The sequence below is a fragment of the Furipterus horrens genome, unplaced genomic scaffold (genome assembly GCF_987537825.1).
Source record: "Furipterus horrens unplaced genomic scaffold, mFurHor1.1.pri manual_scaffold_9, whole genome shotgun sequence".
NCBI classification, from domain to species: Eukaryota; Metazoa; Chordata; class Mammalia; order Chiroptera; family Furipteridae; genus Furipterus; species Furipterus horrens.
In genome coordinates, this window is record NW_028327179.1 from 15918027 (window position 1) to 15943588 (window position 25562).

Genomic DNA, 25562 nt, shown 5'->3' on the forward strand with positions numbered 1-25562 from the left:
ACAAACCAGAGAGAGAGACCTCAGAATAAACCAGCCCTGCTGACACCTTGGTCTTGAACTTGTAACCTCCAGAACCATAAGAAATTAAATTTCTGTTGATTAAGCCACCCAATCTGTGATACTTGGATATGGCAACCCTAACAAACTTACACAGGAGGGGAGGGCCCTCTCTAAGTTTTCCCCCATACATGCTTGCTACTAGACTATAATGAGAGTACTTTTCACACCTAATTGTGCCACTCATACCAGTAAGCAGGACTGAAAACAATAAAAAAACCTGTTTTGCAAGCTCAAATACAGGGGTGGGCAAAAGTAGGTTTACCGTTGTGAGTCTGTGAAACACATAGGGTTAATTCTTGTATTATTTAGTTTTTATTTTTATTTTTAAAGACTTATTTGTTTTCAGAGGACGAGAAAGGGAGGGAGAAAGACAGGTACAGAAACATTGATGTGCGAGAGATACATTGATTGGTTGCCTCTTGCACACCCCCAGTTGGGGACCTGACCTGCAACTCAGGCACGTGCCCTGACTGGGAATCAAACTGGCGACCTTTCAGTTCACAGGCCGGTGCTCAGTACACTGAGCCACACCAGCCAGGGCAATTCTTGTATTATTATTAAGTATTGTATTACCTGTATTACAACTGTAAACCTATGTTTCCCCACCCTGGATGTCCTAATTCTCTTATCTTATGAACTACAGCAATCCCTTATTTGAAAAGTTTACCTGAAACAAATGTAAACATATTATAGGCTGTGACATTGGAGTCAGGGCCCAGAAAAACCTCCAAGGGAGCCACCACTGAACACGTGCACCTGAGGATCCACTGTGGGACACTGGCTTTGGGACTGGTGAGACTGTCATGCCCACTTGCCCAAGGGCAGCAAGGCATGTGCAACATTTTTAGTCAATTCACATATACTGAAAACCACCCATGTTTTGCCCATGAATAATGACTTTTAAAACCTATTATGTTAATTCACAAACCATCTGTGTTAAGATAGCTGCCAGCCTGTGCCTTTGTAATAGTTTTCTCTAGAGTGTGGGCTTTTGATCAAATGCTAGCTGAATATCCCTAGAGGGACTATATCTGAACATAGTGATTGATCATTGTAGAGTTTGGTTAAAAACATATTCATAGGGGCATATATATCATATCTCTACACTTGATAATTTAAATTAATGTAAATTACAAACAATATAAGTTCCCATTTTGTTGGCCTTTCTTCAAAGTCTTTCTTCTCTTTCAACTGTGGATCACAGAGATACTAGAATCTTCCAGGAACCAGGACAACCAGAAGCCTGGGATAGTCTCTCCTCTCCAATTATTCTATGTGTGGAGATGAAAAGCAAGTTACATTCTAAGTTACTGGCTTACCATTAAGTGCCAAAATCAACAGTCTAGAACAGATATCCCAAAGCATATGCTTCATAAAATAATATCTTTTGAGATGTGTTTTTAATGGTGAAACATAACTTGCATTTTTGGAGGCAACCAGTAGTTTTGTACAAATCTAAGAACAACAGAAACATTTTACTTTGAATACTATATTCTTTTGAGAATGACTACACTCCTCTTAGGTTCTTGCCAACTGGAACTGCAGGATGCTTGAGAACTCTCAAAGAGCTCCTTCTTTTCTGGGAAGATCCCAGCGTCTACACAACTGCTGGAGTAACAACTGCTGTCTCTGAAAAAAAAACAACCCCCCACTGTTAGCCATCTGACTCTGGGAACCCCAGATGGGGACATAGCACCCCAAGGAACCTTACTAAGGTCTCATCTAAGCAGCAGGCAGTGCTCTCCCAGAAGGTGATGTTCTGCTTGAAGTCTTCAAGAAGCTCACTTTATTTCAAGCAGAAATGCAAAATGCATCCGCCTTGGATACTGGAGACACTAAGGAGATCATGTCATATCTCAGAATGAGGGTGGCAGCATGGGCTAGCGGAAAAATGTCACTTGCTGCCATACAAGCCTGGACTCAAGTATCACCCCTGCCACCTTCCAGCTCTGTGGCCTGGGGGCTCTTCAGACCCCTCTGAGGCTCACCTGTCTCATCTTTATAATGGGAATGACATCATCAACCCTTGCCTCATTTGAGATAATGTCATCTAGTGAAGGGTCTGACGCAAACATGAGAACCTTTGGGATCAGGATATAGCGAATCCAATGGCCATGCCCAGACCTGCTGAGACAGCTGGCATGTCCTCCTGTAGAAGGAGTCGGTCAGTATGGCGCCCAGGCGCCCCTATAGCTGGGCTGGGCTCCACTGGTTGCTGGGTTCTTGCTACAATCCCCAGCCAGGGGAGTCACACGGAGCACACTGGGTTGTACACTCTTGGACCTAGACAATGCTAGCCTCTTAATTTACAAACAAAGATAACGTCACGCAACTAGTTAGGGGCAGAGTTGTAGGAGATAATACATAACCTTTAAAGCAAGATGTAAAGAAGAGAAATGACAGCCACGGTGTTGGCATCTATACAAGTCTGCTTGTCCTCAAGCACTGTTGGAGTGTTCCAGATATCTCTAAGTCAGGAGAATGATAGGGCTCCCTCTAATATTTTTAATTTTAAAGCACAATACCTAGAAAATTCCTCAAAGGATGACATCTATCCTTGTCAGCAGAGCCTCTAATCACCTTGGGAGGTGTCACGAATGCCAACAAAATCCATCAGACTCTCCAAGTCACCATGAATTGGGCTGGGATGGGCTGGGAAGCTCCCTGAGTTCTTTCTCAGGGACATCGTGAAAACGTAATACTCACTTGGAGTATGACCCAGTGTCCTCCTTTGGAAGCCTTCTCCAGTGCCATTTCTGCCACTGTCTCCTGGCCTTGTCCTAAAGACACATTGTGGAATTTTCCTGAGTCAATGGTAAACCCAAGTCTTTTGCCTGTGGGACGATACAACGCGGTGAGAGGAAAAGTGAATCAGGACGAGGTGAGAAGAGTCTGGAAATGTCCATCTGTGGCCACCACGGCTACCTTCTAAGACATTTTCCTGCACAATCCAAAATAAACCTCTGTCCTTTCAACAAGCAGCATTTTGAGCTCTGAAGCTGCCTCCTTGTGAGCATGAGCGAGGCCGGTGGAAAATCAGGCCCTCTGGTTTTATGGTAATGAAGCTTTTGACACTTTGATAGATGGCAAGCATTGTTACTGAGCTTTACAAACTTTTACAGGAGTAGCAAAGCATTTCCTTCATAAAGGAGCTATAGGTGGTAGATATCACAGCGTTTTTTGACAGGATCAGCTCATTGGGAAAATGCAGGAGCCTCTCACCTTGTGAGGCTGCACTTGAATTGAGCACAGTCAGGTCACAGCTCTATTAACCTGGTGCTCTCAGCATTGGCTGCGGGGAATAGTAATCCAGAGCATAAAGCGACAGTGCCTTGCACAATCGAATAGACCTGCTCTAATGACCATTATTTAGTCACAGGGGGCACAAGATTACGCGAGCATGGAGAAAATTGCCCTCTGGCCCTCATATAGTCAAAAGGTGGAAAATAGTATAAAATAAACTTGCATTATACCAACCAGAGGAATGCGCCATTTGAACATTTCTTCAGATTATACGGTGTTATTAGCCTAACATTTTCCATACACTCAATCTCCAACAAATGAAAAAAAGAAAAGAAAAGAAACTAAGGTAACTGTAACTGCAAGGAAGGGTGGGCGGGCATTGGAAGGAGGCAGGCAGGCGGGCAAGCAGACCCCCTGGCCACTCACCAAGGCCCTCGAGGTCTTTGAGGGCATCTACCCCTGGAGACAGGATGAAGAACACCGGTGTGGCTGGGCTGCTTTCTTCCAAGGCTTTAACTAAGTCCAGTCTGGTCCGCTCCACATACTTTGCACCCAGTTTTTCCTCCACAAAATTCCTAGAAAAAACAACAATGCAGAAGACGTGATCAGTGCTTGCTTTTGACCATGCAAAGTGTCACGCTTCGATCAGCTTAAACCATGGGCACAGGAAGAAAGCAAACCACGTTTTTTTTACATGGGACATTCTGTTAAAATGACAGGATGAATCCAACTGGATTTACACAGAAGTGTTAGTGAGAACCCTCTCTGCTTCAAAAGCTCTGTAAATCAGAAGCCTCCATTCCATTTTGGGGGGCTTCTGAGACCCCCCACCCCAGTACCATCAGCTGCCTGCTTATGGCTTTGTATCCCCTCAGTCCCCTGCCAGACCCCCCCATTACTTATTAACAGTTCATTAGATTTGCCACAGTGCAATTTTCCAGCCTGCTGGGCTTCTCATGAATCGTCGGCAGCCGTCCGTCTCGAGAGACGATGGTGTAGCTTCTTAAGAGTCTATCTGCACCGCCAAGAATGGCTGTGCAGTCCGACTCGGGAGTGACACGGTATCTGTCTCCTCCCGTGTTGAATCGACATCTTGCGATGACGCTGGAGTGTCCTCTCCAGTGGAGCTGAAGCTACAGAGCCTGGGCAGGGTGATATGGAGGGTCTGCTGTTGCCCATGCAGCAGACCCCCCCTCTCTTCGCAGCTGAATGATCCAAGGGAAAGACAGAGTCAATACAGCTTGGCTTCAGGTGCGCCGCAGGAGTTGCCGGTGTTGACTACAACGTCAAACCGCCTTAGGGACTCCGGCTCCGGATTTTCTGTCGGGGTCTACTCCCTTAGCCTTTCCCCTGAAGAGGTATGCCGCAAGGCAGCGGAGGTTTTTTGGAGTCAGAGTTTTCCTTCTCTGATGTGCCCTGACTGGAAGATCGAACCAGCGACACTTAGCTCGCAGGCCGACGCTCAATCCACTGAGCCAAACCAGCCAGGGTTTTCTCATGAATATACAGATGCTTTTGGGGGTGCTTCTAACACAGGGAGGCTCAATTAAGCAGGGATTCAGCAGCACCAGATTCAACAGAGAGTAAGTTGTACTAAGCAGAATTAACTCATAAAGTAGGGTTCAGCGGAGGTGGCTGCAAAGGGAAAATTGGCTGAACTAGACAAAGCAAAGGAAAAAAACTGAGGCACGTGAATATTATAAAAGAAAGAGGAGCACGATACAGAAGGAAGTTGTGAACTCTGCAGTTGGTGAATTCAAATTAGAGCATATTACTGTTTGGAAGTTAAAAGGGCGGAGAAAAAGGACACTTGAACCAAGATGGAGACAGAACTTTCTGCTTTTAAATTGCGCTGGCTGTAAAGTTATGGGACTCTGAGTGACTCCGTGGAAGGAATTCATTTTGGCGTGACACATAAAATCTTTGGAGGCAAAATGCCACCACAGAATAAAGACGATGGAAATTAACACTTGGATAATGCACGTTCCTGGCCTCTGAGCTCTGCTGACACTCCTCTCTGCCTAGAATATTTCCACTGGTTTCCTGTGTCCCCTGCAGAGTTCAGAATCAAGCTTTTCAGGAAGGATGTCCTGAATCGTGTTTAGCAAATTTCAGCACTAGGACTGGGTACAATACCATCATTTCGGCAGAATCGAGCGTAAACGCCTCCGGCAGCTTCTCCTAGCCCCTAAGACTAAGTTTCCTTTTGGTTAACCTGCATCTCCAAATGCGACGGCCCCACCTGAGAGCGTACGTCATCCTGTCGGGGCGTACTGCTCTCAAAATAATCAGCTTCTGTATTAAACTTTTCTTCTTCCATTCTTGTGGTAACTTTTCTTTTTCTGGACACTCGGATTCTACCCACTTCCTCCATTGCTTGGCAGATCCTTCCACATCTCGGTCTATGCCTCGAAATTCTTCCCTAAGGGCTATTGCCTGTAACAGAACAGGGGAACAGATAGGAATAGTTTACCTCAAGCATTTGAGATAAAGACTGGTGAAGGCATCAAATCCTATATAAACAAGTTGTGCTGGACAGTCTTTATTTCCTCTCCAGATTACTCTGCACACTTTTCTGCCCTGCTAAGAGGGTGATGCCAAAGTATCACTTGGACTAAGCTCCTGGTCCTCTTGCCTTTTTGGGTTTGTCCAATGGGAGGCAATGGTAAGAGACCAGAGGGCCGGGGAAGAGAGATATTTCAGGGTATTTCTTCACCAGCTCTGCCCGGTGCGACACAGCTGGGCATGTTCCACTACCAAACGCCACAGTGCCTGCAGGCTAGCTCTCTCCCCAAATTTTACTTCTCAGTCATTTAGTAACTGCTCCTTTTCTTCCCTTTTTCCATCCACATCCTTACATGGATTCCCTTGTTCTTCTTCCCATACTATGAAAATATTCTCTCATCTTTGTTAAACCTTTCTTAAATCCCCCTTCTGAATGCACCACCTGTTTTTCTGCTGAGGTTCTGACCAATACACAATTGAATTTATAATTCTAAAGAAATTCTAAATAAAATTATATATTTTTAAAAAATAAAAGTCTAACTATTATAAAATAAGGGACAACATAGTTATTTTCAATGCATGGAAATGGTTCCTTCATAGAAAAAAGGAGTGGGGCAAAGCTTAGCATATGATGAGCATCTTTAAAGAATTCCAGAGCCTAAGAATAAGTACTTAATATTAAAGAAGCTAGATTCAGACAAATTCAAAGAATATTTAGTTATATTTCTTGACTTTTTTCAAAGGTCCTGAACACTATATTCATAACAACTCTTCTGCCCATTAAATAGGTTGAAAGTTTCTTTACTTTCAAATAAGAAATCAGTCAATTTAGTTGTACACCTGAAACAATTATTGTGTGCCAACTATAATTGAAAAATAAATTTTAAAAAAGTAAAGAGCAAAAAGTTAGTCTATTTAGTAATAAAAATCAATTAAAGAACAATACATTATATAGCATATTTCTACAATTGAAATGCTATGAGGTCTGTCCAGAAAGTATCCAGCCATACATTATGAAAAATAAACATTTATTGAAGAAGATATGAGATACAAAAATATTGTACACAGGACAATGACACCTCAGGCCCCTTCAAAGTAGGCACCTTGGGACCTCACACAGTTCACCCAATTGCCATCAGCTGCCCTGTCATATTTTCCTGAATCTCACTGATGGTCTGAAATATCTTCCTTTTCAAAGATTATTTTAATTTTGGGAAAAGCGAGAATTTGCAGGCACCAAATCTGGGCTGTAGGGGGGCTGAGTCACCTGGGTGATTTGATGTTTCACCAGAAACTCTGCACAAGACATGATGCATGAGTGGGTGCGTTGTCATGATGAAGCTGCCAATCACCAGCTGCCCATAGCTGCGGCCTTCTGAGTCATCTGAATAGTTCCCATGCAGGAATGTTGAAGCTTAATGCAAAATTTGATGCAGATTCGTTGCTCTATTTGCTCAGTCATGTTGAATGCAAAGTCCAAACAGTACACATGCTCACTCAATGGTGTCTACCGCCCCCACTGACTAGTACAGTGAAGTTGTCATTTTTCACGCATGTGCATTACAGTCCACTCTTCTTGGCTGTCTGGTTACACTGGTATCATGCAAATTGTTTTCGTTATATTAACAATGGTTGGACTTTTTCTGGACAGACCGCATATATCACTTCAATTTTTAAAACTAATTTCTACATTTGAGAGAACTGAGATTGAAATATGATTTAGAAATTGAAAAACTATGTTCCTAACATACCTTAATTGCACTCCATGACTGAGTGCTTAGGAAGTCGACAGGACTCAGGTAAGTGTGTTCAATTGTGAATCGAAGCAGGAAATCCAATTCAACAGGGTCTATCTCTTTCTTTCTCAACAAAATCTTGACAGTACACAAATAGAAAAAACTCATGTGGTTTACACATAAAAATCATAACAAAGGAAGCAGTCATGGCTTAATAGATATGATTAAATAGGCAGAACCAAGTGTTCAGAAAATTCCTGGAGATATATATCTGTTCCATAGTTGAAATAAGGGATCAGTTATGCCCATGATCTCATAAACTTGATCAGAAATCTAATAGCAAATAATTATGAAGGCTGGTTTATTCCAATTTTATGCCTAATATCAACATATTTGAAATATTCTTTCATATTTAGTCCTCTGCTATTAGATCAAACTTGTCTTACAATTTGTTATGCAAATGGAGAAGCCCTGAGATGACAATGTACTGAGTTACTAAACAGAAGGTAGAGCAAGTACTGTATGTTAGTCCTGGTATAGGAATTACATCCAAGACAATATGAGAATCACATAATGAACTGGAACAAACTTTAGACATTCTGATTACAGAATTGATAGGAAGTTCATAGAACATTTTAGGGGCCACAAATGAAATATTCCTGATTTCCACATAAAAACCTTACAAAGTTAAACAGGTAAAATGCTTGAGTTTTAGACTATTTTAAAATTCTAGATATTTCCAAAATGCAATATGGGTGGTAACATGCATGAAAATATTTTATGGGGTAAATTTATTATGGTAATCATTTTGTAATATTGGGTTGGCCAAAAAGTTTGTTTTTTTCCATAAGATGGCTCTAGTAGCACTTAGTTGTCTTTAACTTCATTCAAAATAATTTTGTCACACCGTATCGTGACAGCTGTCATATCAGCACGCATTTAAAAAATCTTTTAAAAATTGGTGAATTTTTGTTTAGCCATTTTAATATTGAAAATGGAAGAAAATATGCAACATTTCCAGCATATTATCTCTTATTATTTCAAGAAAGGTAAAAACACAACTGAAATGCAAAAAAAAAAAAAAAAAAAAAAAAAGGTTTGCGCAGTGATTGAGAAGGTGAGAAGGTGCAGTGACTGATTGAACGGGTCAAAAGTGTTTTGCAAAGTTTGGTGCTTGAGATTTCTCACTGGATGATGCTCCACAATTGGGTAGACCAGTTGAACTTGATAGTGAGCGAATCGAGACACTGAGAAAACTCAACATTATACTATATAGGAGATAGTTGACATACTCAAAATATCCAAATCAATAAAGTTATTGGTGAAAATGAAAAATGTGTCTTATATTTTATGGAAAAAACTTAACAGTCTTTTGTCCAGCCCAATATATACATATAATGAATCATTATGTTGTCCATCTTGGACTAATACAATGTTATATGTTGATTATATCTCAGTAAAGCTGGGAAAAAACTAAAAACAATTTTATTTTGTAATACTTTGCTCCTGTTTGTCACACATATTATAAAATGATGACAGCCATATAATTCTTTTTTTATTTTTTCATATATTCTCATATAACGAAAAGGAATATATGAATCCTAAAAATATAAATAGTTTATCATTATTAACAGAAAGTATTTAAAAAATGCCTTCTTTGGGTGAGGTATTTTAGAGGACACTAATAGAAAAGACATCTTTCATCAAGATTTGGATTGACAGAAAAAGTTATACAGTAAAGGAACTAATAAAAGGACAACCTGCTTATTTCATCTAGGAATGTGATCCTCAATGGTTTTTTCTTATCATTGTCACCGTACTTAAACAAAATCTTTTTCATAAGTCTATATCAGAAAGAGTAAAGGGTAGCAGGTCTCACTGAAGGTGGGAGTGAGAAACCCAGAGCTCACTGTACTCATCCATTATTTTTCTAAAGAGCTCCCAGAACCCCTCACATCTGGATTCATAATTCTGATATCAAAGAATTCCCTTGGAAGCACCTGAGGAGTTCTGTACAGCACCTGAAAAGGTGAGGAAAATGACTCATCAATCTGTTCTTCAGGGTGACAACTGAAGTATTGCTTCAAGGGCCTACCGACCCAAACCAATGCCCCATGACTGACCAGCAGGTTGTCACCTGCCCAGGTTCCCTCCGGGAAACTCAAACTCTCCTCGTGTCACCAAGGGCTTCCCCAAAACGGAGTCTATGCTTCCCTTCAGCAGCAATAAAGTACATAATAAACAGAGATGTGGGACTTTGGTTCTGGGGATGCTTGCGAGGAGTGACTGACTTGCTCACCTGAAAAGCCATCTGGGACAGGAAGGTGAGCTTGTCTTTCTCAAACAGTGCCTGGCTGGTGTAGAGGAAGACGAAGTGGGTTATGCTCTCCATGAGCACTGAGACGCGCCCCTGCACGTCCTCCACCTTGTCAGCCTGCTCCATAGCTCTGTGGAACAGCGCGTTGAAAGCCTGGGCAATTGTAGAGGGACCGTTAAAGGGTGGGAGCTGGTGCCTGGATGTCTAGCTAGCCTCTGGCACACAGGGCTACAGACAGTGTAAATTTTATCTATGGGGAGAGACAACAGGGCGGGATTTTTATGAGGATTATATGAGCTCTTAGGACCATTCCTGGCACATGGTAGGTAAGTGCTCATTAAATATTTGCTGCCATTACTATTATTATTAACATAATTCCATAAAACCTACCCATATCTCTTCCCTAGCCAACTACACTGCACCATCCTCTTTGTATTTCTCATCACTGTTGAGGATTTTTTAAAAGATAGGAGTTTTATTTTTATTTAACTTTATTATATTTTTTCAATTTCCATTTTAGTCCCCTTATATCCCCCTGCCCCCAGTAATCACCACACTGTTGTCCATGTTCATGAGTCCCTGATTTTTAAAATGTGTGTATGGGCAATTCATATGTTTTAGTATATGACATGTCTGTTTGAATTTTTCATCCTTTTAAAAAATTGGGTTGTCTTATTATTGAGCTGCACACATTCTTTATATATTCTGATATAAATTCTGTTAGATATGTGTATTTATTGGAGATAATTTTTAGTAGTCTGTGGCTTGCCTTTTCATTTTCTTAATAATTTCTTTAGAAGATCATGAATGTGTTACTTTGATTAGGTTCCATTTATGATTTTTTTCTTTTAACGTATGCTAAGAAATCTTTGCCTAACCCAAAGCTCAAGCATTTTTCTCTTATATTTTCCCTAGATATTTTATAGCTTAGCTTATTCACGGTGAGTTAATTTTGTGTATAGTCTGGATATTCAGTTGTCTCAGTACCAACGGTTGCAAAAAAAAAAAAAAAATTATCCCTTCCTTGTTGAAGTGTCTTGGCATCACTAAAAAATCAGCTGACTGTATGTTTGTAGGTCTACTTCTGGACTCTCTATTCTGCTCCATTAATTATGTATTTTCCTTTAAGCCCATTAGTGTAAGTCTATAAGTCTTGAAATCATGTACCTTGTCTCCATATTTGTTATTCTCAAAATTATTTTGTTATTTTAAATCCTTTGTATTTCTGCACTAATTTTATAATCAGCTTACCAATTTCTAAAAAAAAAAGAAGCTTTCTGGCATTTTGATTGAGGCTGCATTGAAACTATACATCAATTTGAAGAGAAGTGGCACCTTAATAATATTAAGTGTTCCAAACCAAAATCATGTTCTCTCTCTCTTCATTTACTTAAGCCTTTGAATTTCTTCTCAAGAAAGTTTTGTTGTTTTTAGTATGCAGATCTCATATTTGTTTTGTTAAAATTATCCCTAAAAGTTTCATGGTTTTGAAAGCTATTATAAATAGTATTGAGTTATTATTTTCCTTGTTCTTCATATATAGAAATACAATGGATTTTTCAATATTGAGTTTACACCCTACAATCTTGCTACAAACACACTTCTTAGGCCTAGTAATTTTTTTTCTTTTTCTTTTTTGTAGATTTCTTATGATTTTCTATATACACAATCAGGTCATCGGTGGGGGAAAAGAAAAAAACAGTTTTCCTTCTTTTTAAATCTCTGTGCCTTGTATTGTACCTTTGCACTGACTATAACCTCCCGTGCAGTGTTGAATAGGAGTTTCAAGAGAAGACATCCTTGTCTTGTTCTGATCTTAGAGGAAAGCGCTCAACATTTCAACATTGAGTTTACACCCTTAGCTGTGTAATAATTTACTGTTAGCTGTGGATTTACTGTTAGCTGTAGATGCCCTTTGTTATACTGAGAAGTTACCATCTAGTCCTAGTTTGCTCAGAATTTTTTTTTCTTTTTTTTTCACCCAGGTGTTAAGATTTGTCACGTTCTTTTTCTACATCCATTGAAATGATCACGGTTTTTCTCTTTTAGTCTTTTATTTTTTATTTTATTTTTTTTTGTGTTTTTATTTATTTATTTTTTTCAGATTTAATGTGTTTTATTGATTAAAATATTACATTTGTGCCAATTTCCCTTCCCTCTGCTCCCCTCCACCCGGTGGCCCCCCTCCCTCCAGTTGTCCCCCCCTTTTAGATTATGTCCATTAGTTGTGCATACAGTTCCTCCCAACCTCTCTCCGTCTATTCCATTCCCTCCTACCATGATCCCCAATTCCTATATCATCTCCCTTCCTCTCCCCACTCCCCCTCCCTGTTGACCTCCCCCCAATATGCTTCCCATACCCACAGTTCCTTTTCCACTCTCGTTGCCTGTTTAGTTTGCCTTTGTTTCATCTCCCTAGCTTCTGTTTTTTAAACCAGTCCCTTTAACATCTCATATAACAGTGGTTTGGATCTAATGAACTCTTTCAGTTTTATTTTGTCCTGGAAACACTTTCTCTGTCCTTCTATTCTGAATGACAATTTCGCTGGATAGAGTATTCGTGGTTGTAGGTTTTGGATTTTCATTACTTTGAATATTTCTTGCCAGTCCCTTCTTGCCTGTAGGGTCTCCCTTGAGAAGTCAGCTGATAGTCTAATTGGGACCCCTTTGTACATAATTCTTTTCTTCTCTCTTGCTGCTTTTAAGATTCTCTCTTTATCTTTAATTTTTGACATTTTGATTATAATGTGTCTTGGAGTGGTTCTCCCTGGGTCCAGTCTCTTGGGAACTCTCCTTGCTTCCTGGACCTGCAAGTCTATTCCCTTCCCCAAGTCTGGGAAGTTCTCCTTTATTATATTTTCACTCAATTTTTCAAGTTCTAGTTCATCTTCCTCACTCTCTGGCAAACCAATGATTCTTATGTTGGGCCTTTTATAGCTGTCCCAGAGGTTTCTGATCCTCTCATTGTTGCTTCCCATTTCCTCTCTCTGCATTGGTTGACTGCTTGTTCCTTCTCCATATTCCAGTTTGTTGAAATGAACTCTGGATTTTTTTTCCTCACCATCAGTCTCGTATGTGGTTTTGTTCCTTTCGTTATGAATGTTTTTCGCTTCTTTCATATCTTTTTCCTGCTCTTTTGTGAATTCTGTAAGCCACCTGATAACAATGGCCCAGAACTGAGCCTCTGACAGGTTTCTTATCTGTTCATCTGTCAGGTTCTCTATCTGTTGCCTGGTGAGCTGTGTCACCGGGATTTCTATAGTTGTCTGCCTCATTTTGACAGATGCGTTTTGTTTTCTTGGGCCGGCTGTAGGGGGCAGTGCCTGTGTACGCGTCACAATTCAGCGACCGGCGCCTGTCTGCGACCTATTTCGCAGCCCTGTGGTGCTTTCTTTGGGGGCGGGGGTCCAAGATGGATTCACACAGTTATTCAGCTAGGAGACCGGGATCCGTCCTCCCGCCCCCCTGGGCCTCACTGTTCAAGGCGATGCGGTGGCTGCTTTCCCCAGCGCTGGGGTCGCGCACTGCCAGGGGCTTGACTGCCGCCGGGATTTTTCGCCGCCCCGCAGCTGTCCCAGGTGCGACCGCAAACAGCACTGCCCTCTTTAACTCTTACCTGCCCAAATGGCACCGCTGGTTTATAACTTCATATGTTGGGCTTCCGTGTAGTTTTATTTTCTGGAATTTCTAGTTATCCTTTGTTTTGAAGTAGTTGTATTCCTCTCTAGTTGTAGAGGGAGACCTAGCGTGTCCGTCTAAGCCTCCATCTTGGCCGGAAGTCCCTCTTTTAGTCTTTTAATATGAAGAATGACATTGTGTGATCTTTGAAAGTTTAACCAACTTGCATTCCTGGCACAAACTCCACTTGGGCATAATATATTGTGTTCTTTATATGTGGCTGGATTCAGTTTGCCAATCTCCTCTTGAGTAGTTTTGCAACAATGTTCATAAAGGGGGCTGCTCTGGAGTTTTCTTTTCTCAGAATGCCTTAGTTTAGTTCTGGTATTAGAGTAATACTGGGCTGACACTACCAATTTAGTTTTATTATTCTCCTTATAGTCTGCGACTATCCCAAAATCCAACCACACTGCTTTTCCGTTCTGTACTATGAGAACCTGCTAGTTACTCTTGGCTCTTCCTCTTCTTTATTGCCCACAACCAGTCCATATCCAAGAGCTGATTAATCTAGCTTCAAATCATATCACAAGTCTATTCACTTCTCTCTGACTCTTTTGTCATACCAGTTATCTGCTTAAAACCTTTCAGTGGCTTCTCTTTGCACCCAGGCTAGAATCCAAGTTCCCCTAGAGGGCCTGGGAGTCCTCCTGTGATGTAGACCTTCTCATCTCTCTTGGCTCTGGCTTGCTATTTCTCTCTCACTCATTATGCTCCAGCCACACAGACTCAATTCACTACCTGGATCCCCAACTCTTTCACGTCTCACACATCCTTTTGTTCTCCAAACGCTCTTTACATGGCTACATCTTATTTATGCTTCAGGAATCAGCTCTAATGTCACTCCCTCTGAGAGCCTTTTTCTGAACACCCAGTTAAAACAGCCCCGCCATTCCTACCATCCCCTCTTATTTTCCATACACACACAGACCCCCATATATCCTCACACATTTCTTTTTTTAAAAACTGTGTTTTCAGTGACCAAGTAAAACACCTTGCATAACTGATCTCAGTAACTATTTGATTAAAAACTGGCAGAATGAATGAATCCTGCCCAGAGGCAGAATGATGCAAAGTAGAGCATAGACTTTAAAATCACAGGTTCAAATCCTGGGTCTTTAATTATGAAATGTGCGGTCTTGGGTAATTTATTTAAAATCTGAAAGTGTTAGTTTTCTTTTTCTTTAATAGGTATAAAATAATATACTATATTGAGATGTTTCAGACATAAGAATGAACTAAAGTAGGAAAGTACTTTGCATGTATTAGTGGCTTACTAAGTAGCTGTTCTCATTCTTTCTCCCTCAAAACCAAAATAATATGGGAAATCTCTTTATAAGACACCTATAGCTTCAACAAGAAAGTACAGGAGCCTCAAGGAGAATTCCCTTATTAATACATAGCAAACTCCTCAATGCTCTGTTTTAGAACAAAACCAAATGTATTATAATGCTGCATGGTTTAATTACATCAAAGCCTTATTGAAAATTATAAATGATAGGAGAATGAGGATGTTTTGGTGTTTTGTTTTTGTTTTTGTTAGCTTGATCCTCGTGACTCCCTTCTGGGTACAATAATTGCTTAAAAATAAATTCTAAACTTCCAGAAACAAGTTGAACTACTGAAGTGTAGTGGTTTTTTTTTTTTTTTTTTTCCTTAGCCTATTCACCATTACCTTCAAAGAGAATTGATAGATGGGGTTGATTTTTCTGAGGTCATTAATAACAAAATAAAGAAGAGATGCTCTCGCTGCCACTGGTCTATAACATTCTCGGGCCTCGTTGATTTTCTTTTCATTTTCTTTAGCTTCAGTCACCTACAGTGGGGTCAAACAACATTAGTAACCCAATTACTCATATTCTCTCTACTTATTCAAGTGATGGAAGGGACATTTCTGCAGAAATTATTAGTATCAAAATAAACAACATATGCCATCTATGTTCTTGAGCTGTTCAAATTTATTAAATTCATATCAAAATTTTAATTTTATATTTATTATGAATATTAAAATATTTAAAATAAAAATATAAAGTAATTTCCTCATGTTTCCAGTGAAAAAGAATGTAACTCTAGCCATTTTATGATTACAGATTAAACAAACCTGATCATTTTTGGTGCTACAGAATTTAATCTGAGTAATGTCACCTTTCTGTCCCCCTCTCTCTTTCAGGGGTTAATAACCCAGCTATATCACTTCCTGGGATTGCTCTTAAATGTCTGCTGGGTCAATTCAATGCCAATAATTTTATTAGTCAGCAAGGTATACAAAAGCAACCAAGGTCAATAATATATCTAATAGCCATGCTTACTACTAAAAAGCCTTTACATGAAGACTTTCATGATCGTCTACTTTTGACTCTGCACTAGATCATTCATATGCTCATATATTTATTTCCATTTAGTTTGTCTTTATGTATTAGCCTCTGGGTGCATTCAAAGAGATAATGAATAGAAACCACTATCAACCTACATGTTCATTTGTATTAAAGGCTCAAATATGTATTTCTTTTATTTAGGACTATTGCTGGTCATATAGCTTTATACAATGCAGTATTTTCCCAAATGTTTTAATAGACTTGATCCCTCATATTTGCGCATAAAAGGAAATAAGGAAAACATAGAGCAGAGAGGGAAGTCCCTATATGGCAATAGTATATGAAGAAGATAGGAAGAGACATTTTAAGAAATAATTAGAAGTTAATTTGAAAGCTAAGACCTAATTTACCTAATTGCTCTAATCTTTACCATCTCAGGAGCCACCTAGAATTCCTCTTATGTAGAAAAGAGAGTAATTTGGGATTCCATTCCCTTGCTTAAATTAAGACAACTCTATTGGATGAGTGGCGACTTAGCCTCCACTGGGTAATTAATAGATTACTTAGTAACGAGGATATTCCAGAAAGCAAATAAGGCTTCCTGTTATTCTGAAACAATGGAATTTTAATGGTTAATGGTTACTTGTGAAAATCCTACGTGCCCACCATGCACGAAGAATATTGGGACACAGGCTAGACGTGCAGCAGGATGTTTACTCAATGAGGAATCTTATGGGCTTTTAGGAAGTGCCTTTTTCCCAGTATGTATAATGCATTTGAGACGGCAGGAGACCAAAATTTTGCTCGGTCTCCCAGCACTGAAGGCCTGCAAAGATTTTCTCTAAAATGTATAACAGACTAGGAAACCCATGTCAGTTTGCCAGAGGTAGAAGCTAAACGAAGTCATTTTCGACTTCAGACCATATTAGACAACAGGCCGCAGTTTTCTTCAAATGCGGTCCCACAGAACAAATGACAGCCTACCAAAGTCTCATCTGAATGACTGGATCGCTGCTGAATCAGGAGAAGCTCACGTTCAGTCATCTTCTTCTCCATTCTGAACCCCCACCCCCAAAACCATCCTTTTTTAAGGGCTGTTCACGAGATGACCCGAATCCCACAATAATTCAGTCCTCTTAGAGAAGTCACTGAATCTGATCCCATCTTCATCCAAGCATGCTGTTCCAATCGAGCACGGAAGCAAACCCTCCTGGTGGCTGGTGCCTTTTCCTACCTTACGCTCTATCTCCGCGGCGGTCGTCTTTGTGGTCTCCAGTCTCTCTACCAGGTTGGTGTCATCGAGAAAGCTCCCCTCTGCCGCGGAGAGGCGCAGAAGGAGGTCGTCCTCCAGATACTTCAGCTCTATCTTAAAGTCATTCTGGTGCTTTGTCAAAACCAACTAACACAAGCCCAAAAGAAGTTTAAGAAGGGGTGGTTAAATGTATGTTTTCAAGTAGAGTTTCCTCAATCAGCAACTTCATGAAATCATATCTAATAAAACACATGAAAACATATCAATAATAATTTTTTTTAAATTCTTTTAAAAAGTTTCAGAAGACATGTTAAGATCCAGTCACACTGCAGAGCCCGGAGTGTGAACATTTATCATAATCATTTAACATCATAAACCTATAGGAAGACTCTATTCCACAGGAAGAAACTTCTGGTTTATGCTTTGAATCTGAAGAGTTGGAAGTCATTGTTTCCATCTTCACACACACACACACACACACACACACACACACACACACACACACACACACACAAAGCTAATCAAAACTCTTCTTCTTACATCCACCAGAGAACTGAGGTCCTAAAACAAACTGCCACTCTGAAAGCTAGAGACCTGAGTGAGTACAGACAATCGCAGCTTTCAGAAACGTTTAAATAATAATTGGCTAATTGCTGGAGGCGAAGCTTGAGTGTTAAGATCTCTTGGGGACCCGGTGTCTGGGAGCCCTCCATACTTTTGTGAGTAAACTGGGTTCTCACAGTGAAGATCAGAAAAAACATCTGCTCCTGCTTTGGGAAGGGGAAAAGGAAAGATTTTGAAATATATCCAGAGGAAAGCAACCATTTAAAATATGTCAAGAGCTTTCCGTGCTCTTAACAAAAGCCTGCCCTCAAGGAAAAGCACTTTACTGGAGCCTTATCTGATTTAGGGGGAAGGGTGATTAGATCATTCATCCTCCTCTAGACTTACTTTCTCTCAGAGGAGAGACAGAAATAAATGAAAAGAAACTCTTCTGAAGGTCAAAACCCCATGACTAGTCATACTGGAAAACCCCAAGATTTAATCATAAGATTATAGAATACTTCCCATTGATAATTTCTTACCACCATATCAACAGACTCCACTATAATAACATCACTTAACAACTGAGAGAGTGAAATACGGACTCTATTTAAGAAGGTATTTCTAGGGAAATTCAAAGACATGGTAGACAAAACCAAGGATATTAGAGGAAATTGAAGCCTCTGACACCAACAGCTACCGCAAACATTACACACAGGCTAACTCCTAGCCATATAAACATAAAACCTCACACCAAAGCTCTATTTATCTCGGTTCAGATTATTCAATACATTGTGTCTGGCTCCTGTTCAATGGCAAAAAAGCACTGTCTGAGGAGATAAAGCAAATGGCAGACCAAGACTCGGGTATGGCAGAGATTTTGAAATTCTCGGACTGGGAATTAAATACAACTATGCTTAATACACTACGAACTCTAATGGAAAAAGTGAACAACATGTAAAACCACATGGGCAGTGTAAGGAGGGAGATGGAAGCTCTAAGAAAAAATCGAAATGAAATGAGGGAAATAAAAACTGCTGTAACAAATGAAGAATGCCTCTGATGGGCTCGTTGGTGGGCTGGACTCCCTTAAGGGAAGAATAAGTGAACATGAAAATATGTCAAAAGAAACTCTCTAAACTGAAAAGGGAAAAAGTATTTTAAAAAAAGAAAAAGAAAAAAATAGCTCAAAACTATGCGGTAATTACCAAAAGTATAACATACACATAATGAAAATACCTGAAAGAGAAAAAGGAGCAGAAAAAATATTGAAGGTAATAATGGATAAGAATTTTCCAAAATTAATGATATTCACCAAACCACAAATCTGGGAAGCTCACAGCATTCTAAGCAGTATGAATAATAAAAAGTCTACAACTAGGCATATCATATTTAAGCTGCAGAAAACTGATGACAAAGAAAAAAAATTTGAAAGAAGCCACAGGGGATTTAAAAAAAACCTCATGTATAGAGGAAAAAGAGTAAGAATTACATGAACATTCTCTTGAGAATCAATGTAAGCAAGAAAAGAGTAGAGTAAGATATTTAAAATACTAAATGAAAACAACCCACCAACTCAAAATGAGGAAATGAAAATATTCTGTTAAAAGGTACCTGAACTCCCCACAAGACAATACAGAGTTACTTGAAAGTGGACTTAGATTAGCTGTAAATGTATACAGCAAACATTAAGTAAAATACTAAGAAAATTCTTTTCTATCTGCTAGGAGAGGACAGGTTCTGGAATCATATAAAATGCTCAGTTAACACCAGAAAAGGCAGAAAGGAAGAAAACACACACGAAAAAGGCAAGGAACAAATGCAGTAAATAAAAAGCAATGACAGTCCTGACCGGTATGGCTCAGCGGGTTAGGCATTGTCCCGCAAAGCGAAAGCTCACCAGTTCGATACCCGTCAGGGCACAGGCCTGGCTTGGGGGTACCTCCCGAGAGACAACTGATCAATGTTTCTCACATCGATGTTTCTCTCTGTCCCTTTCTCCCTCCCTTCTCCTCTCTCTCTAAAAATATATATATATATATATATATTTTTTTTTTTAAATGACAAATATGGTAGACATTATTCCAACTACATCATTAATCTCTTTGAATGTGGATTACCTATTACAGCAATTAAAACACAGAGACTGCTCAGGCTGGTGTGGCTCAATGAATTGAGTGTCAGCCTGTGAACCGAAAGGTTGTTGGTTTGACTCCCAGTCAGGGCACATGATGTTTCTTTCCCTCCTTTTTCTCCCTCCCTTCCACTCACTCTAAAACTAAATAAATAAAACCTTAAAAAAAAAAAACAGACTGACATGATAAATAAAAGAACACCTGACTATCTGTTGTCTACACACACAAAAAAATCCATTTTAAAGATGCAGACAGATTAAAGGTAGAGGGATGGAGAAAGGCATACCATGCAAGCACAAATAAAAAGAAAGCTGGAGTATCTATATTAATTTCAGACAAAGCAGACATCAAAACAAGGACAACTATCAGGAGCTAAGAGGGGCATTATGTAATGATAAAGGGGTTAATTCTCCAAGAAAATCTAACAATCCTTAATAAGCATGTGTCTAACAGCCGAGTGTCAATATACATGAGGAAGGAAATGACAGAAATGCAAGAAGTAAACAAATCTGCTGTTTTTGCAGAATTTAAAACTCCTATATCCATAATTAACCGATCTTAAAGGCAGAAAATCAGTAACTATATAGTTGAACCAAAACCCCCACCCCATCAATAACTGCGTATTATTGACATTTGTAGAATACTTCACTAAAAATGGCGGAATGCATATTTTTTTTCAAGCTCAGTAAGTAGTCATAAGATAGACAAATTCTTGGTCATAAAACACACTTTAAAAAGTTTAAAAGTATAGAAATACAAAGTATGCTCTCATTAAATAAGGAGTCAATAACAGGAAAATATCTGAAAAAAATCCCAAAATATTTGGAGGTTATAGACTTTTAAATAACACATGGGGGAGAGAAATTAGGGGAAAGGGGACGACTGTAATTGAAAAACCAAAAAAAAAAACACAAAAAACAAAAAAAACACATGGGTCAAAAAAAAAGAAGTTTCAAGAGAAGTTAAAAACATTTTGAAATAAATAAAGAAAAAATACAACTTATCAAAACTACACAGCAAAAGCAGTTCTTAGAGGGAAATTTATAGCATTGTAGACATACTTGTATATTAGAAAAGGAGAAAGATCTAAACTTAATTTCTAAACTTTCACCTTAGCAAACTAGTAAAACAAGAACAATGTAAACTTAAAGTGAACAGATAAAAATAAGCAATAAAAATTATAACTGAAATCAATGAAATTTAAAATAAGAAAACAAGAAACCAAAATGTGGTTCCTTACAGGAGCAATAAAATCCATAATCCCTTAGCCAGAGTAACCAAGAAAAAAAGAGAGAAGGCAGAAATTGCCGAAGTCTGAAATAAAAGCGAGGCCATCACTACTGATTCCATGGGTATTAAAAGATAATAAAAGAATATTATGAACAATTCTATGCCCACAAATTTGATTACTTAAAGTAATCAAACATGTTTTATTGAAGCAGAATAGTATTTTAAATAAATTTATTTTTATGTTGCAAAATAGAATGATGGTAACATTTGGAGAAACTAAAACTAGGTTCGAGTATACAAGAACTTTGTAACAGCTTTGCAACTTTTATGTAAATAAATTTAAAATTGTTCCAAAATAAAATAGCTAATTTATTTTTAAAAACTGCTTCAGACAAGAAGTACGGGGAAAGCAACAAAATGTTGTTAATTATGGAAGCTGGATAATGATCACAAATAGGAATTTATAACTATTTGGGATTTTTAACTATTTACTTCCATATGTCCAAAAAATTTCATTATCAAAAGTAAAAACAAATTAATTAACCAAGCTGCCAAACCTTTTGGAAAAAAGCAAAAATGTGTATGTTACTGTGACAAGACTATTTTCATATGTGGTCATATGATGTCTCAAATACAAACATGATCCCTGTCCAGTCACAGGGCACAGGAGCAAACCTGTGGCCCTTTGAACCCTGGGCTGTGGATCACTCACTCCGGGCATGTTGCAACGCCCCTGAAGGTGAGCATACTTGCCCGGAGAACCCAGGGAATTGTGCCCACTCACATCTGGCCTGGACGCTAGGGCTGTCTTTGCCCTGCTTGCTGACTGGTGCAGAAGTAAATCCAAGGGAAAGCAGTCTCAGACAGTCAGAGTATGTGTGAGAACCACCTGCAGTGCTTGGTAAAACAGTAGTTCACTTAGCAGGATCTGGGCTGTGGCCTGAGAATTTGTATTTAAAGAATTTCTCACCTACTGCTGATGCTGCTGAACCCCCATTTGAAAACCATTATTTATAGCACAAGTGGCAGGCTTCTTCCATAATGAATGGGTCAGAGAGTAAATACTTCTGGCTTTTCAGGCCACACAGTCTCTGCTGCAATTACTTAACTTTACCACTGCCTTCTTCCTGTATTTATCATCTTACTCTGTTGTTCTCTTGTTTTCTGTATTCAATATTGAATTTAGTTATTTTCAGTATTTTTTCTTAATTAATGCACTTTAAGCCATCAATTTTCCTTTAAATGTTAGTCACAATCAACTACAAGTCCCTGAAGTCTCCCAGCCGTACTCCATTCCTCCTCTTTTTCATTCTTCTGCCCTGGCTGGTTTGGCTGTGAACATCCAATCTACAAAGTACACGGCTCTTTGCTGGTCCTAGTCACCTGCACCGAACTAGACCTAGAGCCAGCCCACCTCCTACCTGGGACACAACCCTAACACCTCCTTTATCAGATGTGCCCTAGATTGCAAGATCCTGGAGGACACAAATCCTATCTAATACTCATGTGTCTGGCATTATAGTTTGTGAAAGGCAGGTACTGAATATGTGTTGGTGGACGCTTTCACATTTTTTACCTTTAGTTTCTCCAAATCTGGCCTTTCAATACTGACCACCTCGGCCAGCAGCTGGGCTTCTAGACCATCTTCTGTGACCGTGAAATTGAGGAGGGTTGTCTGAGCTTGCAATTCTGGCTTATAGTGAGGATTTGCCAGCTTTGTGTGAAGGAGAAGACAGAAGTTCTTGTTAAATTCACATTCTTTATTTCCAATCCTGATATACCTATAGGGGACACAACACAGACATTTGTAACTGACATTAAGGTGTCATTCCAATCCTGTATTCTGATAATGTCTGTAGGCCATAAGACCAGGTGACTCAGAATTTTTCAGCTGCTCTCAGTTTCATTACCCAGTAAACCTCTATATAATTAAGTTTCCTCCTATGCAAAATGGCGGTAATAGCAGTACTCACCTAATAGTGTTGTCGTAACAATTAAATATAATAAGTTATATAAAAGACCTACAACAACAAATGTTAGCTTCTATTATTATACTCTCTGCAATTAACCTTCTATTAAACATTGCTATTTTTCAAGGATAAGATTATTACGTATGTGTTTTTATATCTGTGTACAGGTATGTGTATACATAGTTTTTAAATTTATATATTAAAAATGCATATATACTTAAAATTACTTTCTAATTCTTTGGCGCTGGCTCAAAAACAAAGTTTTAGAAGCCTCCTGTGTGGAATGCATGGGTCATATTCCTTCTGGCTCCGTCCTGCCCAGGGGTGGGCTCCCTGCAACCAGACTTCTGGTTTGTATCTGTTCCCTGACCATGGGCACCAGGAGCGGGCACTTCATCCCCACTGTTCCAATCAGAGCACCCTTTCCTGGGATTTAGGTTTGGGAAAGAGAGAAGGGAAAGTTTGAATTGGAACCTAAAAGCCTGTGTTGAAGTCCTTGTCCTCCTGGTGAACCAAACAGTAGAGAAAGACATTTCCGATTTCCCAAGGAAGAATAACTCAACCAATATTCAGATGCAGAAGCAATGCAAAAAGAGCATGTTCTGGGTTTTCCGGATTTCTGGGTCCCACCTTCCTTGAAGCTTGGTGGCATTTTCACCTCCGCTGCCATGACACCCTGGAGTCTTGCCACATGCTCAGTGTTGCTTAAGCTCGTGGAGTGGTTGCTATAATTATAAGCAAAGTTCTGAGAGTGGGGTAGAGAGAGGGCCTGATCCTTCTCTTTTCAGATGCTGTGGTCTAACTTCTAAGACTGAAGACATAGTCAGCCATATTTACATTTGGAACATCATCAAAATTTCTCCCATTACTTGAGTTTCCCTTTCGAAGGGCTTCCAAAATTGATCTCACAAGTAAGCTTTGAGAAAATCTTCCTTTGCTGGCCCTATTCACTGTATGACTGTTGGCCTAGCATGACTGGCTGTTAAAGGAAATTTCAAGAGTGACAGTTTCATGTAATTACTGCTTGGGGTTCTTACACATAAGAGATAACCAAGGTTTATACTCAATGACATCTCCACAATAATAAAACCCATACTCTAAATCAACCTCTGTGCATATCTAGTGACTTTCTGATTACTGCTCCATCTGGGTTTTAATTCATTCCTCCCTCGGCAAGTGTCTATGAGAAATGCCAGGTGTACAACCGTCCACGATTTCAGGTTGCATTTTCCCTCATTTGCTTATGAATTTTCACTAGGTTTGAGTTCTTATTTCATAAACTTCCTGTTTTAACCACTAATATATATCCCTAGATGAAAACAGGATTTAAACATTTCTACACTTAAAAAATTTAAACTTAAATGAAGAACACACGAAATCAAGTCTAGAATTTTCATGATTGTTGTCTGATAGGACTGCTCCTTGTGGCAGGAGTAGGAACTGCAATAAGAATTCAAACTACTTTTGAGATTTGTGTGCATGTGTAAAAGAATCAAAACAAGCCCCAGCAAGATAACTAACATTTTTGAAAGGCATTGGTGTTCAGGCCTCAGGGACAAATCCCTCTTGAGCAGGGATTGGAGAACAGTTTCAATAAAGGGCCAGAGAGAAAATATTTTAGGTTTTGTGGGCCACATATATCTCTGCCATATACTCTTCTTTGTGACTGACATCCCCTTAAAACCATTGTTAGCTCTTCATAAGTTATATAAATGTCTAATCACTCTGTTGCACACCTGAAACTAATATAATATCGTTATGACAACTATAATTAAAATATAACAAATTTTTTTTTCAAAAAAAAGAAATCATCCCTGGCTGGTGTGGCATCATCCTGTAAACCAAAAGGAAAGGCCACCAGTTCAATTCCTGGTCAGGGCACGTGCCTGATTTATGGGTTGGGTGCCCAGTTGGGGCATGTATGAGAGGCAACCGATCAATGTTTCTCTCTGTCTCTCTTTCTCCCTCCCTTCCTCGCTCTCTAAAAAAAAAATCAATAAGCATGTCCTTGGGTGAGGATGGATGGATAGATAGATGGATAAAAAGAAATCAAAGATAAACAACAACAAACCACTCTTAGCTCACAGGCCTTATTAAGACAGGTTGCCATTTGCCATGCTAGTGGGTCACACCAGGTAGTGATATTAGTAGAATCTCTTCTCAAAGCAATAGTTGCTAATCCCCATGGATTTCCCAAAAACACCAAGCTACAGTTTTTCCCATCAGCCACTACACATAACTGTGCTTCCCCTCCTTAGGCTTTCAAGGAAAGAAAAAAAAAAGCATGAGACTGGCCAAAAAGGATTATGAGATTCTGACAATTTTGCAGGTGACAAAAGCTTTTAACTGGTTAAATATGTACTTGACCAAATAGCTCTGTTACAGCAATGCTCCACAAGATGGCCCAGAGGTGACTCCATGGAACTAAGTCCCTCTTGCACGTGACATATACCCTGACGCATTCAGTTTGAGAACCAGGAATCTCTCTGCTTAAGAGACAGGTCTGATCTTCTCTGTGAAGACAGTTAACTGGGGAAAATCTGCTATGCTGAAGGAAGATACAAGGAAGTCCGCCTATAAA

The 25562-nt window shown here is 39.4% G+C and overlaps 1 protein-coding gene across 1 annotated transcript in view; it reads right to left on the reverse strand.

Moving 5' to 3' along the window:
- Window positions 1-25562, reverse strand: part of DNAH11 (dynein axonemal heavy chain 11) — a 255136-nt gene that overhangs the window by 22772 nt on the left and 206802 nt on the right. The window contains exons 66-73 of the mRNA XM_090286851.1: window positions 22588-22792; window positions 17086-17250; window positions 15212-15352; window positions 9844-10014; window positions 7560-7682; window positions 5546-5739; window positions 3730-3878; window positions 2767-2894 (exon numbers count right to left, since the gene is read on the reverse strand). Of these exons, the coding sequence (XP_090142977.1) occupies window positions 2767-2894; window positions 3730-3878; window positions 5546-5739; window positions 7560-7682; window positions 9844-10014; window positions 15212-15352; window positions 17086-17250; window positions 22588-22792 (1276 nt within the window). The remainder of the gene's footprint in view (window positions 1-2766; window positions 2895-3729; window positions 3879-5545; window positions 5740-7559; window positions 7683-9843; window positions 10015-15211; window positions 15353-17085; window positions 17251-22587; window positions 22793-25562) is intronic.